At 41.1% G+C, this 18,426-nt stretch overlaps 1 protein-coding gene across 1 annotated transcript in view; it reads right to left on the bottom strand.

Annotated features, from left to right (window-relative positions):
• Positions 1-18,426, bottom strand: part of SORCS3 (sortilin related VPS10 domain containing receptor 3) — a 302,919-nt gene that overhangs the window by 17,844 nt on the left and 266,649 nt on the right. Inside the window, exons 17-20 of the mRNA XM_061372631.1 lie at positions 14,874-14,987; positions 13,197-13,368; positions 6,723-6,909; positions 3,631-3,764 (exon numbers count right to left, since the gene is read on the bottom strand). Coding sequence (XP_061228615.1) covers positions 3,631-3,764; positions 6,723-6,909; positions 13,197-13,368; positions 14,874-14,987 — 607 coding nt within the window. The remainder of the gene's footprint in view (positions 1-3,630; positions 3,765-6,722; positions 6,910-13,196; positions 13,369-14,873; positions 14,988-18,426) is intronic.

Here is an 18,426-nt window from a genome sequence, read left to right as displayed (position 1 = left end):
GGTTTAGATTAAACCGTTAAAATGGAAATAGTGATACTAGCTTCCATTGAAAAAGCACACTGAGGTCTAAGAGCACAGATGAAGCCATTCTATGGGACATTGCTATTGTCCCTTCACTACACTGCCAGTTTGTTTCCAGAGGAAACCCCTAAACGTTCACTTTCCAACTCTCACATTTCATCCAATAGACTGCCCACCTGCCTGTGCTTCACAACAGGGGCCATATACAGCATTTTCATAGCCAAACCAAAATTTCCACTGGCACAGGCCAGACTGGCAAACACATTTCCCTCCCTGCAGAATCACACAGAATCACAAGGGTTGGAAGGGACCTTAAAAGATCATCTAGTCCAGCCCCCCTGCAAGAGCAGGGTAACCTAGTGTACATCACAGGAACTTGTCCAGACACCTTTGATCCCCTCATCCCTGAGCTGAAAAAGCAGTAGGAAAAGAGAAAACCCGAACAAAACCTGTTTGATCATATGGGACCCACAGACCAAGCTGGCAAGGGTGACAGTGTGTGCTAGCCCTGGAGAACAAGCTAATGCATACTGAGATATACACCCATCCTGCATGAGCAGAACGGGCCTGTATCAAGCTGCAGTGGTATTAGGAATCTTCCTGGAGGTTACAGCATGTGATTCTGTGCAAAAGCACATAAGAGGAACCAGTCTGGCCTTTAAAATGACAATTTTGCCTTTTTGAATGTGTGTATGCTGGACATTCCATTATCATGGATGATTTCACCTCCATCATGGAGTTTCAACATTCAGCCAACTCCTTAATTTTAATTCAAGAACCAAACGTGAAAACTAACTCTAAATTAAATCAAGTTGTTTAAGGTTCATTTACTCAAACCTATTAGACAGCTGGGCACATTTATTAAACTGGACCTGTGTTAATGCAACCGAATTTGCCTTTGGGTATACTGCAAAAATTAGCAGAGTCAAAATTCAGTACAATGGTTCCAGCAGGTTGGGGAGGACAGCAGAAGAGCCTCAGCCAGGTCATCTGAGTCTAAGACAACATTTGCCTGTGCAGCAGCACATAGTACCTTAGTGAGCTGCACAGTGACACAAGACACATCTGGTTCTGTCTGGGATGCCTATGGGCTGAACAGGAAAAGAAGCTGCAATTCCTCAGCATGGAACTAGAATGTGTCACTTCATACCAACCACTATGCACAATGTTACACACCTCATCCTTTAATTCATACACAAATCAGCGTTCACGTGTACTTTGAGCTCCACAGTCTGCCTATGAGTGGGCACACAGAAGAATCTGACATGTACATTAAACCTCTTGAAAGGAATTTTGATGTGATGCAAATTCATGTCCTGAAAAAAAAAAGGTTCCTGCTGCTTTTATGTTTATATCCTTTGCCATATTTCTGTCAGAGCTGAAGTTTAAGTACATGTCATGAGGTAGCAGGAGATAATGCTTTGCAAGGAATGAAAGGTGCTCTGGGTCTTTGATTTGGCCACAGGTAAGTGCACTATCTTTATTAATCCACACCTCAACATATTTCAGCAACACATACAATTGCCCCTAGGTATCATAAGGATCAGCTACTCCACATACAACTATGTCCAAAGCACCCTTATCTGTTAGCACTCAGTAGCCTGAAATTTAAGCTAGAAGATAAAACAGATAACTGATCATATTTAGAACCCAATTACAAGCACCATGGGAGCTGCATGGAAATCTTCAAAAACACCACTGCTTTGCTCTACCGTTTCTAGATTGCTTTTTATTTCAAAAAATCTTTTTTAAGGTTGCATTCACAATCAAATCCTATATGAAGGACAAAAACAATAGCAGGAAAACTCTGCCACCTGAGACACACTGGAGGGCTTAAGCAGATGATCAAGTTACCAGTACCTAAATTGTTTCAAATGTACTTTAATGGCTGTCAACGTGTGTGTAGTGAGCCAAAAATATCTGAACTGTAATATGACTTTGCATCCCTCTGTTTCAGTGCAGTATAAACTATGTGTCATTACCTGATACTTGCCATGGACTAGTACTTGTCATGGTATGTGACAAGTGTCACATATGTGTGTATGCGCATATTTGCCGTATCTCAGGGCACAGCAACTTTCCAAGTTATTGCTCTTGAGCTCTTTCAGTAACTCAATTATGAGTTAATGCCCTGGTGAGACCTCATCTGGAATATTGTGTCCAGTTCTGGGGCCCTCAGTTTAAAAAGGACAGGGACCTGCTGGAGAGAGTCCAGCGCAGGGCAACTAAGATGATTAAGGGAGTGGAGCATCTCCCTTATGAGGAAAGACTGAGGGAGCTGGGTCTCTACAGTTTGGAGAAGAGGAGATTGAGGGGTGACTTATTAGTGTATATAAATATATAAAGGGGGAGTGTCAAGGATGGAGCCAGGCTCTTCTCAGTGGCAAACAATGAAGGACAAGGGGTAATGGATACAATTGGAGCACAAGAGGTTCCACTTAAACCTGAGAAGAAACTTCTTTCAGTGAGGGTGACGGAACACTGGAACAGGCTGCCCAGGGAGGTTGTGGAATCTCCTTCTTTGGAGACATTCAAGACCCGCCTGGACACGTTCCTGTGTAACCTTATCTAGGTGTTCCTGCTCCGGCAGGGGGATTGGACTAGATGATCTTTTGAGGTCCCTTCCAATCTCTAACCTACTGTGATACTGTGATACTGTGAGTTCTCATAATCACAAAAATAGGTGAGCTCTTACAGTAAGCTCCTAATTTGATGTTAAATCCCAGTAGATAAAGCATTTACTGTTGTTGGGTTTTTTTTCCTGCTACTGTTGGTAGCTAGGGTAAGAGGTTAAAATGCAAACAGCTATGTCAAAGAGAAAATAAAATACTTGTGTGCCTCCTATTTTTTTATCTCAAGTTTCATATTTCATGTAAAATCCTCATTTTTTCTACTGTGATCTCACCTCAGTGCACACCTTCAATTTCAGTTCCATAATGTAGACAATGATGTGACCTAAACTGCTTTTCTAAATAACAGCAGATACTACATTTCACAATTATCAGCTGTACATTTCACAGCTGTAATAATGGAGGACAGTGCCTGTGTCAGCTGTTTCATTCTAGGAAGCCTACAGTAAAAACTTTAGCAAATAAGCAATAGACAGTAGTCACAGGTGGACACAAACAATTAATTGAGAGTCTAGTTTCAAATCCTAGATACAAGCGGTTATTTGAACACCAACAGTTTTAAAGTATTGTCTTGGAATCCAGCATTATATACTGCATACTGGTACATAATGGAAACCCCCCTGGTTATTTGAACACCAACAGTTTTTAAATACCGTGTTGAAAGCCAGTATTATCCATATATAGTGGTATATAATTCAGTTAAGTTGTAAGTGAGCACTGGTAATAACAGTGGTCTTTAAAGCTCAGTAGGGCTGATAACAACCAGATGTAAAAACGTAATGACTCCTAAAACCAACACAAGACAGGAGGAAATAAACTCACAAAGGTTGAAGTTCAGATTATGACAACCCTTTTTAGGTGAGGAATAAAACTAAAACACAAACCAAGAAAAAGCAGGGACTTTTTATTAGATCTGAGAATGTTTCCTGTCTGGTGCAACCAGCTTAGAAAGTAAAAATGAACTAAAAAGCATCTGTACCTTGGTGCTGTTACCAAACCACCAGAAGTAGGTAAGTGTGCCTGCCTGGCTGGGCCAAACTACTGCAGTAACGTTGACATCCTTATTTCTGATGGCAACAAAGGGAACACTCAGTTGGACATGCTCCACTGGACCTGTGGGAAGAGAGACTTTATTATTAGGGGCTTTGAGTTAAATCCTCCCTGCTCAATCCTGAACAGCAAGGATCTTTCCTTTAAATAAATCAAATGCCTATTGTCAGCTGTGAGACTCTATTACAGCAATACAAGAGAATTTCAGCAGTCAATAAGCAACAGAAAATGATACCAGATTACTTCTGGTAAGCATACAATGTTTTTCTCACTCTTAATTCTGGCAAAGCCAGGAATGCATTTTTCACAGTGCTAATTTCAGACAAGGTCAGCACAAATTTTTCAAATTCAGTTTGAGGGAGAACAACAAACTGGCTTTGCACTAGATAGGGCAAGCTGCTATTGAACGCCTGAGGGATAGGACATGAGAGAGGAAGAAGGTGTTTTCTTGACAATGTATCTACTGAGCTAACCAAAATTTGTGGGAAAATAATTTGATCCAAGGTGGCTCATATCTGATTATATATGAGGCATTTATGATTTGATTAAATACACTATGACTTCTTTTTTTATTTTTTTCCAAAAGAAAGATCCATGATTTTGGTAAACCTGGGTATCTTTGTGACTTTGGCCTGATCTTGAGAAGTCTTTGAGCAGTCAGTTGCCATTAGCAAAAAGTCATGAACTATTTGAAAGATGTGTCCATTGGCATATCAAAGAGCTTAAATATCAAAAGTTTGTTTACCCAAAAGACTTATAAAATACTGCAGTTTCAATGTCAAATTGTGTCTAACAAATGCAAATGTCCAGAATGAGTCGCATGAAAGGAGTCCAGAATTAAGAAGTTAGTTCGTCACCAGAAAAAAAAAAAAAAGCGTAAAAAACAGTGAGGTTTTGTTTACTAGTTTGTTTAAAGATTTTACTATCTACACTGTTTTATTTCTCATTTAAATTTTTGGTTTTACTGGTACTAAATTTCAGTTGATAACAGCTATGCATAAATCAGCATTACGGGGTCTTTCTGGATGCTACCTTTTAAAACACAGCAATACTGTCACTTTAAAACACAACTAGACTATCACTGTGAGAAGGAAAGGGTAAAACAAAAAGAAGTGAGATTTTATTTTCTTTTTTTTTTTAATAAAACATTAATTCTTGGAAGCAGGAAATTTGCTGGTTTTAGCTGAGATGATCTTCTTGTGTTACCCCTCAGTTCTTCAAGCACAAAATAGAGACATTAATCACTTCTCCATTTACTCGGTATTACAAGGATTCTGGAGACCAAGAGCTGTTCTTTTACAGCCAGAATATACAGCTCCAAGTAGACTGGGCATCTATTCTTGCTTCTGGCTCCTTAAAACTTCTTTCCCCAGGCCCCTTCCCAAGGGGTCTCTACCAACAAGCCGCTCCTGAGCTCTGCTCATAACAGTACCCTGGGTTCCCAAGAACATCAGATTCCCCCAGATACTTTGTGGCAGTGCATGTAAGAGGAGAACCACTAACATCTTTTATTTCCTCTAAATGAAGAGATGAGCATCTTGACAGCAGAAGGTGAAATGTTGACTGACCACTAATAAATGTGCAGGGTAGAAAACTAGTGTTGCTTAAAGCCAATGACCTTCTTTCTTCCTGTTTTTTTTAGCACAGGATTCCAGCACCAGACAGATTGTATAATGGGCAATTTATATAGCAGGCATTTTTGTTTGTACACTTGAGATTCAAGGTCAAACCTTCTATATTGACATGCAAATCCAAATATATTAAAAGTTGAGTAACGATGTATCATTTTATTTCATTGTTAGCATGAACGTAAATGCTTCCTTGGAGATAATGTTAATAAGTTGGCCACCTAAGAATGCTATAAAATTCAAAGGAGACATTTGAGAGGCTGAGGAAGAAAAGGGTAGAGTAGCACAACCAGGCCCTTGTTGCATTTTGTTCTAAAACCCTCACCATGAAAAAGCAGTTCCTGTGAGAAAAATCAGATAATCCATACAAAGCTGGTTGTTATTACCAGGTAACCATCACTTTTGTCAGCTAATGGCCCAAGGTGAATGAAAAAACAGTTAATGCTCTAATAACAGGTTGTTAAATGCAGCCATGATTGACTTTGAGGGAATTATGAGCATAATAAAAGCTTCAAGGAACATTGATTCCTTCACACAGGGAGCCTGAAATTAAAAAGAAGAAAATGGTTCTTGGGTTTTGGAAATTTCTGACTTGCTTCTTTCCAGCAGAAAAACACAAACGATAGATGAGCTAGAAGGCGCTGACAGACTAAGGGGGAACACAGACCTGGCTGTGAATACCATTAGGGGCAAAACCATTGAGGTACATATAAACACAATAAGAGCTCTCTGCGCAGGAAATCTAGTAGTCTGAGAGCAGGACAAAGAACTGGGATCTTCCTGGTCTCATCCTGCATTCCACACCCTCTGTTCTCTTCTGTGCCTTTGAGGAGCCAGATCAGGGCTCTATATCCAAGTCTACTCATGTGACAAGTGGAGGGAAATTGGACTGATCTACCAAACAGGAGGGAAAAGGGATGTATGCCACTCACATGAAATATGAAAAGTAGCTCATCAGCCCTCGGTACATTCATATCCCAGGAAGTATGCTCAGCATAATGCTTTTCTTTAATGAGCACTGTGAAGTCCCAAATCCAGAATAACTGACTCAAGATTAACCCAAACCTCTTGGTATTAGAATTGTATTCAAAACACACATTTGGACTTTGTTTCAGACATTTTTTGATCTCTAACCCTTTCAGAAAACCCTGAGAAACGTTTCCAAACCTTTCTCTGTGAGGACTGCAAATGTGTTAAAATAAACTCCCCTTCCTCTCTTCATTCAATAAAGTAAACTTAACAAGATAAAGGTATTTAAAAGTCCAAGCCTCTGGACAAGCACAAGCTGCATATGTAGGTGGATTTGCATTTATTCTTAGGCCCCACTGAAGTTGCAGGATTTTCAGTAAGGTCATGTTTTCACTCAAGGAATCTAGCAGCTGGAAATACTTACAGACCACATGCAGGAAGAGGACAGCAGTGTCAGAGCCCAGGCTGTTCTCTGCATATGCCATCACCTGAAAGATTCCAGCGCTCTTATAGACATGCCGAATGCCATCCTCAACAGGGCTGAAATTAGCATAGGATACTGCAATGCCATCTCCAAAATCAAGCTGAATATTTGTCCTTTGGGGATCACCCTGCAACAGAGAAGGTTGGATTAGGAAACTGGGCTGATAAGAGTGATTTATATTACTCTCCATCCCACTTCTCAGTTCCATTTCATTAGCATACACGCAAACTTGTAACTTTACCCAAAAATGCCTAGCTTTGTTCTGTCAGTCCCCAAGTTGGCCAGACTTAAATCAAAACCAGCTAATTATATACAAGCAATGCTTAGAATAGCTGAATATTACACCTGTAAAGAGATGTTATCTCCCCATCTTGGGTTTAGAGATTTTGAGAGGGCAGATTGTTAATTGTGCATGTATCAAGGGGACCATATCTGAATCATCTCATGCAATGCATGGTTGAGGATTATGTGTCACTGAGGTGGCCAGGGCTTTGCACAGCCTTTCATTGAGCAGGTGGTGTCCAGCAAATACGTCCACCAGAGGCAGAGAGGTGGGAGGTACCACACTGATGGTAGGCCAGATGCTAACTACAGAGTAATTCCAATGTGCATGGGGGAGCATCAGGAATATTCTGGATACAGGACAGTGGTTGAAGATAGTTTAAGGCAGTTTTACAGGCTTCCTATACAGTCAGTAAAAGAGAGAGAAATAAAAACAGCAACAGAGAAACCAAAGATAACTGAGACAGGTAACATGAACCCTCTTCTGCAAATATCCATCCCTGTACCCTGATGATAGAGAGTCTAGATGACTAGCTTCAGCCAGACGTGTAACTTCAGGGTGGCTGAATTTATACAGGTTGAGTCCCACACTGAGGACTGTCAGTTTTTGTCTAATGTCAGTCACTACAAAGATAGGGCCTGGATACACATGAGAATGAAGTAGATGATGAGAAAAATCCCTTCTAGGATTACTGTCAGTGACATCTATTAAATGAAGGAGGGAACAGCAGACAAGAGATTCTAGCATTGCAGATATTGTCTAGAGGCAGCAGCTGCACTGTTTTAATTTAAATCATGCGTTAGAGCACTATACGTGAACTGTAGAAGTGTCTGTTATTTCAGTTTCTTGGAGCCTTACTTTATACTTGTTCCCAGCTGACTAAAAGTAACACAAAAAAGGCTAATTTAAACACAGCTAAACCCCACTTCAGTGATTTCACTAAACTGAAATAAAACTACTTCTCAGATTAAATCTCTGTAGCTTTCTACATATATATAAGATGTGCTGGCCCAAGTAATTTCCTTTCATGAAAAGTCTCCACTATATTCACTATGGGTGAAGAAGATACTAACTTTTGGAGATGCTCCCAGCCCAAAACTGAAACCAATCCCTAGATATATTTAGGATAAAAGTGGGATTCCAAAATAAAAAAATAAAAAAAAAACAACAAACAAACAACACAAACCCAAAACCAAACCATAAACCAATAAACAAACAAAAAAAATCCCTGCTCCTTAATTTAGCTTTGGGGTTTTTTTGCTTTTTAAATACAAAATTCAGAAATATTTCATGGTCATCTCATAAACCCTGTTATAGCTGTAAATGCACAGTCAGGAACAAAGCTAATGTGCAGTTCCAGTGCATACTGATTTAAGTAACCATATAAACAAGAACCAGTTCTGCAGTTCTTACGTACCTCCAATTCCTTCACTGCCAGCTCAAATCCTACAGGGTCCTGGGCTGACTAGAGAAGATGATTGAACTCCTAGATTTCACTAAAGACTCTGGGCCTTGTATTGCACAAAACAAACCATGACTTCCTAGAAAAACTGAGCAGATCAGACAAAGGGAAAATAATGCCTGGATAACCACATTTTGGCAGTCCCTAACAGTTTATACCCAAGAGCACCAGGTTTCCTCTGGGCAGTAGTTTTCAAGTTTACCTGTGTGTGGCAAAACACTTGGCTTGCAGCCTAAATTCTGACTATGAACCTCACATCCATGAGTGATTTTCCATTTGGTCTGAACACATTCACACACACCACAGATCCATTTGATTTGATCCATCATGACTTATCATCCCAGGAGAGTCAGGATAAAGGCAGAATATTGACCGTGGAAAAAGAGGTCCTTTAATCAGAATTAAACAGCTCACAGGTTATCTAACCCAATGATCAGCAACTGAGATCAAAAGTGCACAACAAAGGCTCCTGTAGAGACAGAAACAGCCACAAAAGGCAAGGGGTCCCAGTTCTTAGCTCCCACTGACTTCAAATTCATGGGAGCTGCTGTCTTACTGCGAGTTGCCATCAGCCTGAGTAAATGGCAACTGTGGCACTGACAGAGGCAGGACACTGTGTTCCATTCATTACTGGTCCCAGTTCTGAGAGTGCACTTGATCTTGTCCTCTGGATGGAAACCTGGGAGCATAGACAAGAAGCCAGACTACACTGAAGCATGTCCCTTGCATAAATAATCTGGACCACAGCATGGCCCCAGTCTTTATCTTCCTAACAGGCTATGCCTGCATTAATAAATGTGTAGGAAGGGTTTTTTTCAGATGTGAATTTGCCTTAAGTGTATAGCTGAAGTCTGCAGGTAGACACCAATATACTTAATTGTCACATGTAGTTTTAAAAATACGTATATTTGGTTATATACCTTAGATCTACCTCCTTCCTTGCTCCATCATTCCCATTTCACAGGAGGCAGAGTTTTGTCTATTGACTTGATCAGGGCACCGTTTTCACTTCTGTCCTACCAGAACATTAAATGTACAGTATAAACCAAAAAAAACTCTGAAACCATCTATAATAACATCCTTTTGAGAGTTTTTTAAGTCACTCTAAAAAACACTCTATCAGGGCAAAATTATACCCATATATATTCTTATATACTCTTATTATATTCAGTTATTTGGCAGAAAGGGTCCCATAGCTTGTTAAAACTAATAACCAAAAGCCACTTCTCAAGGAAATGTACTAAGACCACAAAATGTCTTAGTCTCATATGGAAGACACTGAGCAGAGGATAAAAATATGATCTACACTGGATTCATCACTGGTGACCTTAGGCTCAAATCTCTTGCACCCTTCATGGCAGCTCCTTTCTCACGCCTTACAATTCTCTTTCCTACTTCTTCCTTGCTTCTCCAACATGATTATACCTGAAATTAGAAGATATGAAGTGGAGAAGCAAGGACAGGTATTTTGTGACTAAACAGTAAGTAGATGATCTTTCAACTCAATTATGAGTTGGGTCTTCAATACAAAGCCATCCCTTCACACTAATCATATTTTCTTTCTCCTTTTCATAGCTCTTTATCCAGCATATAAAATACTAAACCAAGTCTGCTAGCCCCACACATGATGTCAGATATTCTGGAGTTTATGAATATGAATTAAAACAGAAATGGAGGCATTTCAAATGGAGAGAAAAAACAAACAAAACAAAACAAACCCCAAACACATTATTCTCCATATATATTCAAAAGCACATTTTATTGCTTTAAGCTCCATAAACTATCAAAACAGAATGAGCTAGGGGTTGTCTCAAACACTGGGGCTCTGTGTGCTGAAATCAGTGAGTAGTCAAAGGGTAGTGGAGTGGATTGCCATGGAACAGCCCTTCAGAGTCATCTCCCCATCAAAGACTAGTCTGGGAAAGTTTTCCTGCCTGCATGTATCACAGTCCAAATCACAGTTCAACCCCATAATTTAAAAACATACTAAAAATCATCAGTCATTGTGCATTTGTTTGTCATTTTCATGCACATATTCTGAATTATCACTGTGAAAAATACTGCTAAAGCAAAATCTATAAAACCTGAGAAGTTTTCAATTAACTCTAAAAAGTCCTCATTTATTTTTGGACAGCATAAAGGTCAGTCACAACAATATATTGAGGGTGCATACTAGAAGGTAGAAAGGAACTGGTGGCAAACCACAAAATTGCTGAGCAGGAAGGTTGAATGGAGACCACATGGATGTTATCTACAGGAAGACTTGTCAGACTGCTGTTTGGCTCAGAAAGCAAACATAGACATAGGTGCAAAACATCCAACCAGGAAACAAACTGACCACAGAAAATGAAGGGAACCAGGAATGAATCTGCATGACAGCAAGGTGTGTAATAAGCAAGAGTTCTACAGAAATTGTTTCATCCAGCTAACAAGGAAGAATGTCACTTTGATGACTTCATTTTTCTCAAGTTCACACTGGAAGACTGGAATACTTTTGGCCAGAATAATAGAATTGTAGAACGGTTTGGGTTGGAAGGGACCTTAAAGGTCATAGGGTTCCAATCACCCTGCAGAGACACCTTCAACCATACCACAATATTCCAAGCCCTGTCCTTACTTGGAAGCCTTGCTCCAGTAACCTGGCCTTGAACACTGCCAGTTCCATACTTTCAGTGAAAATCTCAAATGTTCTTTTACTTTTTTCCTTTAAAAAAACATCTATTCTTTTAAGGAACAAACCTAACACACAACTCTCTGTGTAATAAGCTGTTCACCCACAGAGACATGTTCTTGAAAATCCTCTTCCCTTAAAAAAAATAATAATTGTTTCAATGAAATGTTTTTCTAACGTTCCTTATTTTTCAACAAAGGACGTGGAGTGAACACCTTCACATATATTTTCAGCTGCCTCTTCAATCTCTAAAGCCTTGTAAAGACTCCACTCTTCAGCTACCTTGACTGCTGCCTTATTCTCCATCTGTTTATCGTTCTTTGTATGCAGCAGTTCCGCTTGAGTTCCTTAATAAATTACTACTAGATTCCTAACTTTTAGATTATGTCTGTTCTTTCTGGAACTCCCACTCAGACTGTCTACAGAAATCATCTTACCATGTCAAGCCTGCAGAATAGAAAAGAATCACCCAGGTAGATAAGAAACCCCCTTTGTATAAAAGCAGAACATGCATTAACTTCTGAGGAAGTATGTAAAGAGGCCCTGTCAGATTAGTGTGGTCCCAAAGAAACAGTTACTGTGTAAGAATTTAAATTAATAGAAGAGTGTGTCTTAAAATAAAAAAATAAATAAAAAACAAGGTATCATGAGAAAAATGTCTCCATGGGAGATGCTCAGATTTACAACAGCTTCTTTTGTTCTTGAAGGTCTAAGTTGCCAATGGAGGCTACTTCTGAGCCTGGGAGGAAAAGAGGCATAAGGCTTGCAATGCTTCTAGCATATTTTCCTCAGAGACTTAACACTGCTTGTTGTCAGAGGATACTGGGGAGACAGCCATCCAGTCTGTCCTTGCTGGTGTTATTGCTATGCTCATGACCATGACATGGCTGGCTCCCAGCTGTCTCCAGGTACTGTAACCAAAATGAAGTACACAGGACAGAGTAGATGACGAAATGTACTTGTGGTTCTCTAACACCACCTCACTCCCCGGCTGTCTCTCCTGAGACACCAAAAGATGTTAGAAGTGATGCTGCAAATTGACTGTTTTGTTTAACCAGAAAACAGATGTAATGCAATATATAGTGGGAAAATCACTGTTGGACCTCCAATGTCGCATTTCACAGGCAGGCAGAAGCCAGCAGGGAAATGCAGCAGCTGCAAATACAGCAGGGCTTTTTGGGGTGCAGTCACATATATCCCTAAACACCAAATCAAATCACATACAAGAAGAGGCATACAAACACTTAAAACACCTCCTGTCAGCCTGAATATATACCAAGTGCCTTCCAACTATCCAACTATCCACAGAGCCACAAGCCTTGGTGATCAAGGCTGCACCGCACATATTTCCCAGAGGGGTACCTGACTCAAGAGAGATCACCAGAAGTGCCTCAATATTGTGATGCTTCAGGCACCAGCATGGCCTGGTATCTCTTACACCACTGTTGGCTACAGATAGAATCGTACCAATTAATAAATAAAATAGATACAGGCTGGGCTGCTCAGAGGTGGTTTGAGGAGGCTCAATTACTACTGCAAAACAACTATGTCCCTCGCTGCTCCCCATGAGGCTGAAAATATTTCCTGCTGTTCTTAACTTTTCCCAGCAAAGATTCAGCTAAAGCTTTTCATCCCAGGAACAGAATTATTAAGCATAGAGACACCGTTTCTGCCTCATAAACTCCATAAACTGTAGTTCACTGGAGGCAGCAAGAAGCTAATGGAGAGGTATATTTTTTACCAGATCTATCTATCTTCAGTGTTGGCTTCACCATCACTGATAGACACGATAACCAGCCAAGTACTCTTTTAGCTTGGCCCAATAGGGTTTTTTTGTATGTTTTGCTTATAGCCCTTTCGTTAATTTTCCTAAACCTCAGGTGTGGTTATTTCATGACCCCACCCGACTGATCTTTTCCTCTCAGCAGCCTAACAGGTGAAGGGAAAGAACGCCTTTCTTGCCATGCAGTGAAAGGTTTGCTGAGACCACTAACGTACCTCTTCCAAAAGGATGATGAAGGTGGCATTGTGTCCCTGCTCCGTGACCAACTTTCCATCAGTAGTGAGGATGTGCAGTCCACGAGGTGCTTTTCCAGGGCACTTCTCCACCTTGGCCATGTACTTCTCTCGCAAGCCATCTGTGCAGTTGTTAGACACAATCCTTCGGTACCTGGGGAACAGTAACAAAAGGAGATTGGGCTTAGGCAGTGGGCAGAAAAGTTTCTTTTGTTTTTGTTTTGATTCTCAATATTAATTAATGTGCTTTTTCAGAGGCTAACTGCCTGCACGACTCCCTCACTGAAAAGGAGAATCAAAGAAACCTACCGCTTTATTAAATTGGAAAAAGCCAAACAAATCACAATGCAACCTCCTCCACGGATTCTCAGCAGCACAGCTGAGAAAAGACACACATTGTGGAAGTGAACTACTCTGCACTGCTAAAAGGCAGATAACTCCTCCAACTCCGCATGCCTTCAGGACTGCACCCTACATTCCAGTTTTTTAATTACGCTTTTGATTATATATGATTATATATATGATTATATGAGGCAGTCTGCCTCTGCTCAAAGGCACTTGGAATGATCTGCCAAGAGCTTTGTCCAGTCTAATTTTTAAACAGTTCAATGAATGGGTTTTTGTCTCAACTTTTCTTGGAGGAGGTTACCTAACTAGCAACACACTTGGCTATTCTCAATGTTGATAAGGAGGATTAACCCTTGCTGGTAATTTCACAGTAAAAATACAGGATTGGTTAAGAAGACACAGACCCCAGCTACTTTCTTCTTGCTCTCTGTCAAGGCTGCAATCAGTTGTACTGGCCAGGGCTCCTGTAATTATATCACATACTTATAGCAAACCTTCAGCTGAAAGGGGGTCTCTGAAGTTGAGTGACTCCAGACTGTCAGCAGCCTCACTTTATTCAGCCACTCATATCCACCAGCCACAAACAACCCTGTCATAACAATACAGCATGCAGGACCCATGACTCAGAAGCAGCCCTACAAAGTCTTCAGGGCCTGCACTGCCTGCGAAGAACATCTCCGTTGTACACCATCCAGTGCAACCAGAGTTTCAGAGTACCACCTTCACAATGGAATAGCATTTGCAGAACACTACTACCATAATAAACCAGCACTTGCCATTGGTTCTGGGTAAAACCAAGAGAAACTAGCACATGTAGCTGGTCTGAAATCACAAAACATTCTATATACAAAGTGAAAATGGCAGAGGTGCAGAAGGGGAAAGAGGCTAAAAATTGTCCATTTGAGCCTTCCCAGAAGGGAAGCTTCTATAAATAGGAGCTGTAAGATACAAAGAGGTTCAACAAAAACCAGTGTGAAATATCTCAAACTTGTCCTTTTAAATGCTCAGCTGTCTCTCAGATAGACCTTCCTGATTTGCTTTAATTTTGCAGCAAAAGAGAGCTTCAAGTCTATGCTTCAGGGATCATACATCACCTGACAACAATACAGTATCTACATGTCATTTATGTTAATATGCTTCTCCCTGTCTCTGAGGAATGAGGTGATGCTCCACACAGATGCTGCTGTAAACATTACTTCATGAATAAGACTGGAAAAGAGCCAGATGGGATGCAGACAAAAAAGAACCATCCTGGTTCTTTTGTCTACTGCAAGGTCACCAAACTGCAGCGAGATTGCAAGTTTCACTTACCCAGTGCTGTTCAAGTAGCTCTGACCCATGCTGCACTCCTTGGACAGGGAGGACGGGCTGAACCAGAAGGCTGGGACACAATGATTGTTGCTGTGTCTCTCGTACCCATAGTCACTATGGAGATAAGTCATGAGTGCATCACTCTACCCATTCACTAGATTTAGCACAGACTTTTAAGTGATGTTTTTGCTCCCCAAAGCAAGTGTGTGCTAGCAGCTCTCTGCTGGATGGCATGACACGATGAATTGGGCTCATTCAAAGTGCTTAATCTGTTTGAGAGGCAGGACACAGTTCACAGAAGGTATGCAATACCTGACACCACCAGAACTACAAACCTTACAAAGCACTAGGGGACTTATATTTCATTTGGCAACAAAACATGGGCAGAGATTCAGGAAGGAAATTTTATTGTTAACTTCTTTTTCTGTTAATCTCTAATAATTTCACTTAATGCGTTCTTTTGGTTTGCTTGCAATTTGCAGTCTTGGTTTCAGAACAAACCATGTTAATTCCAAGATCTACCATTTTTTCTCAACAGAGCAGTTAGGAATATAAAACACTAGGAGCACTTCCTGAACTAGCCAAGGTACGTATATTTACATATGTTAATGGCCTCCCTGCTCTTTAACTGAGCTGTGACTGGCCTGAAAGAAAAATCTAGCCAGTGATTTTCCAACACTAAACTACAACACAGCCAACTTGGTAGCCTAAGGATTACACGGTATTGTGCCACATGGGGAAGGTAATCCAGGGTATTGATGCTTCCTTGGACCACCAAGGAGTAGAAATGTACACAACCACATCCAAGACTTTTTACAGCTGCCTTTGCATGCCAGCAGTAGGATTAATCCAAAGCTTTCCATAAGTTCTAATAGGCTCTGGATCTGGTTTCTATGCATAGGCTTTATAGGCAGGCTGGATTCAAGGGGCAAATAAATTCTGGATTTTTGCCTGAAGCAAGTTAACAAATGCCAAAAAACTAAATCTCTGTGGAAACACAGACACTACAGAAGCCACTGCCTTGAAAGCTCTCTGTGCTCTTTAGGACACTCTGAGTTTTATCCTTCCCCTATGCAGAGCCTGCATTGCCAACAGAAAGACTCTAGGAAGAGCTTTGGTGAAACTAAACTGTGCTATGTCCCCAGAGATCCAGGCTGCTGCTGTTCCTTTCTTAGAGGGTAAAAAATCTGCAAGCTACTTTAAAAGGTTTGGAGATTCCCTAATGCTCTTTCTCTCAACATTCAATTTAATCATTCTCAGTGGGTCCGACCTGCACAGTCAAAAATGCCTGGCAGTGACTTGGTAATTAAAAATATTCAGGAGGAGCTGTACTTTGCCCCAAAGAAGAAAAGAGCTGCATAAATATTTAATAAAATTAAAGACAACATTGCTGTATGCCCTCAAGGTTCTGTGCTTGTTCATTAACTTCTGGTAAATGTATATTAAAACCCTGCATGCTGCCCACCTTCCTTCTCATAAGCCCCAGGGTTTGCATAAGTTAAGGAAATAATCAAGTCCAGCTGCTGTGCTGTCTCTCTCTGGAAAGCCATCTTGACAGTGTAAATAAAAAAGCAGGAGGAGGGAAAAGAAAGATCAGCGAGCACTTTAATAACACTTCTGAGTTCCTTCTGCCATTCTCTCTGTCAGAAAAAGGCCAGAGTTTGCTTCTGGAAATGACTGCAAGGGTTGGTAGGGGTCACCCCTGATCTTGACTCATGAGGATTTGTTGAACTGGGGCCCTGGATGATGATTTCTGCCCCCAAAACTCAGACCAGCCTTATATCTAACAGCAGGAAACAGATAGCTCCGTAACATGAGGCAGACAGGGGCAAGGCTCCTATGACCAAACGGGAGGGAGCACAGCACTCACAGCTTGTGCTGTAGGGCTCCTGCAGTGATTTGTCCTGCTTGTACAGCTCCTGAAGGCAAGTGTCATCACACCTTGTAGCATGGGATGCTGTGACCAGACCAACCTCCAAACCTACTTACTAGGAAAGCAGATAGCCTGTTCTTGGGACTTGCTGGTCAGTGTACTCGCACAACCCCAGCTGTCAGTCCTCCTCCTTCTTTCCCTGACACTCCATAGGATCTGTTCACACATGAGAACAGTTCACACACTGACAGGCCAGTCAGTGCTTCCAAGAACAACTGACAACTGTGAACCCAGCCAGAAAAGGCTGAGATCTTTCCTTTTCAAAAGCATCAAGTGAAAGAGTCAGAGCTATCCTTACAGTGGAGATATTTACAGTGGAGACCTATCTCCTTTTCTCATACTGAGATCCAAAAGAAGGCAGATGAATCATAGTCTAGAATAACCCGTATCCTGCCACTGACTAAATAGTGGTCTTATAATTTAGAAGTCACAAGTCAGAGCAGATGAGTCCACTCTTTGATAGTTGCTTCTAAGATAATCAAGCTTTGTGCCCATTTCCAGCAGCTCTAGTATTTTCTTCAAATTGATAGCCCCACACCTTCTTCCAGCCAGCCCTTAAGACTAGCAGCAAAATGCACCCTTAAACTGAAGCTGGTTCTTCTGATTCTCCATCACCAGCTATAACAGTTTTGCATTCGGAAGCCAGTTAACAAGTGTGTTGGCAGTGCAAAGCCTGAAACAAGTCAGATTGCTATCCTCTAACTGCATTTCCTCTGCAGGACTGACAAGGTTAAAAGCAATATTCTCTCATGTTAGGGGGAAAGTTAAGCAAAAATGATACTGAATTCATGCAAGGAACATATCGATTGAAAAAGTGCATTCTGATGCAGACCCTTCTCAAGGCAGAAGAGCACTTAAGGCCAATTTAGCTACCACAGTTTTCAACTTACAGCTTAGAAAAGGCAAATGTCACTGTGAAAATAGAAAGGTGGTGAGGCACAAAGCTGGAAGAAAAAAAAAAAAAAGACAGAGCAAATTCACAGGCATCTCTGGAGACTGGCACTTGGTTCAGCTCAGAGGCATATGCCAATGCCAAGGGCAGATACTGCAGGACAAGAAAGCTAGTTCATCCTGCAAGTTCCCATGATGAGAACAAAGGGGAAAAAGATCTCCCACGTCAAGCTAAGGAGTCTCAGATGTAATTTTGGCATTAGGAACAAATTAAATATCCATCCAGATAAGATTAAAATCTCTGCTCCATATTCCTGAACCTCTCTTAAAGACAAACTTCGCTGCTGTATACTGGGCTGCATCAAAAGCAGCATGACCAGAAGGTTGAAGGAGGTGATCCTGCCCCTCTACTCTGCTCTCATGAGACCCTACTTGGAGTATTGTGTACAGTTCCGGTGTTCTTAAAAGAAGGACATGGAACTGTTGGAACAAGTCCAGAGGAGGGCCACAAGGATGATCAGGGGACTGGAGCACCTCCCGTATGAAGATCGGCTGAGAAAGTTGGGGCTGTTCAGCCTGGAGAAGAGAAGGCTGCACGGAGACCTCATAGCAGTCTTCCAGTATCTGAAGGGGGCCTACAAGGTTGCTGGGGAGGGGCTTTTCACTAGGGACTGTAATGACAGGACAAGGGGTAACGGATTCAAACTTAAACAGGGGAAGTTTAGATTG

The sequence above is a fragment of the Neopsephotus bourkii genome, unplaced genomic scaffold (genome assembly GCF_033783945.1).
Source record: "Neopsephotus bourkii isolate Nb327-2 ecotype Australia unplaced genomic scaffold, CSIRO-AGI_Nbou_v1 NB_1615, whole genome shotgun sequence".
In the NCBI taxonomy this organism is placed as follows: domain Eukaryota; kingdom Metazoa; phylum Chordata; class Aves; order Psittaciformes; family Psittacidae; genus Neopsephotus; species Neopsephotus bourkii.
The sequence above is the reverse complement of the archived record's forward strand: the minus strand, read 5'-3'. Positions and strand labels throughout refer to the sequence as shown.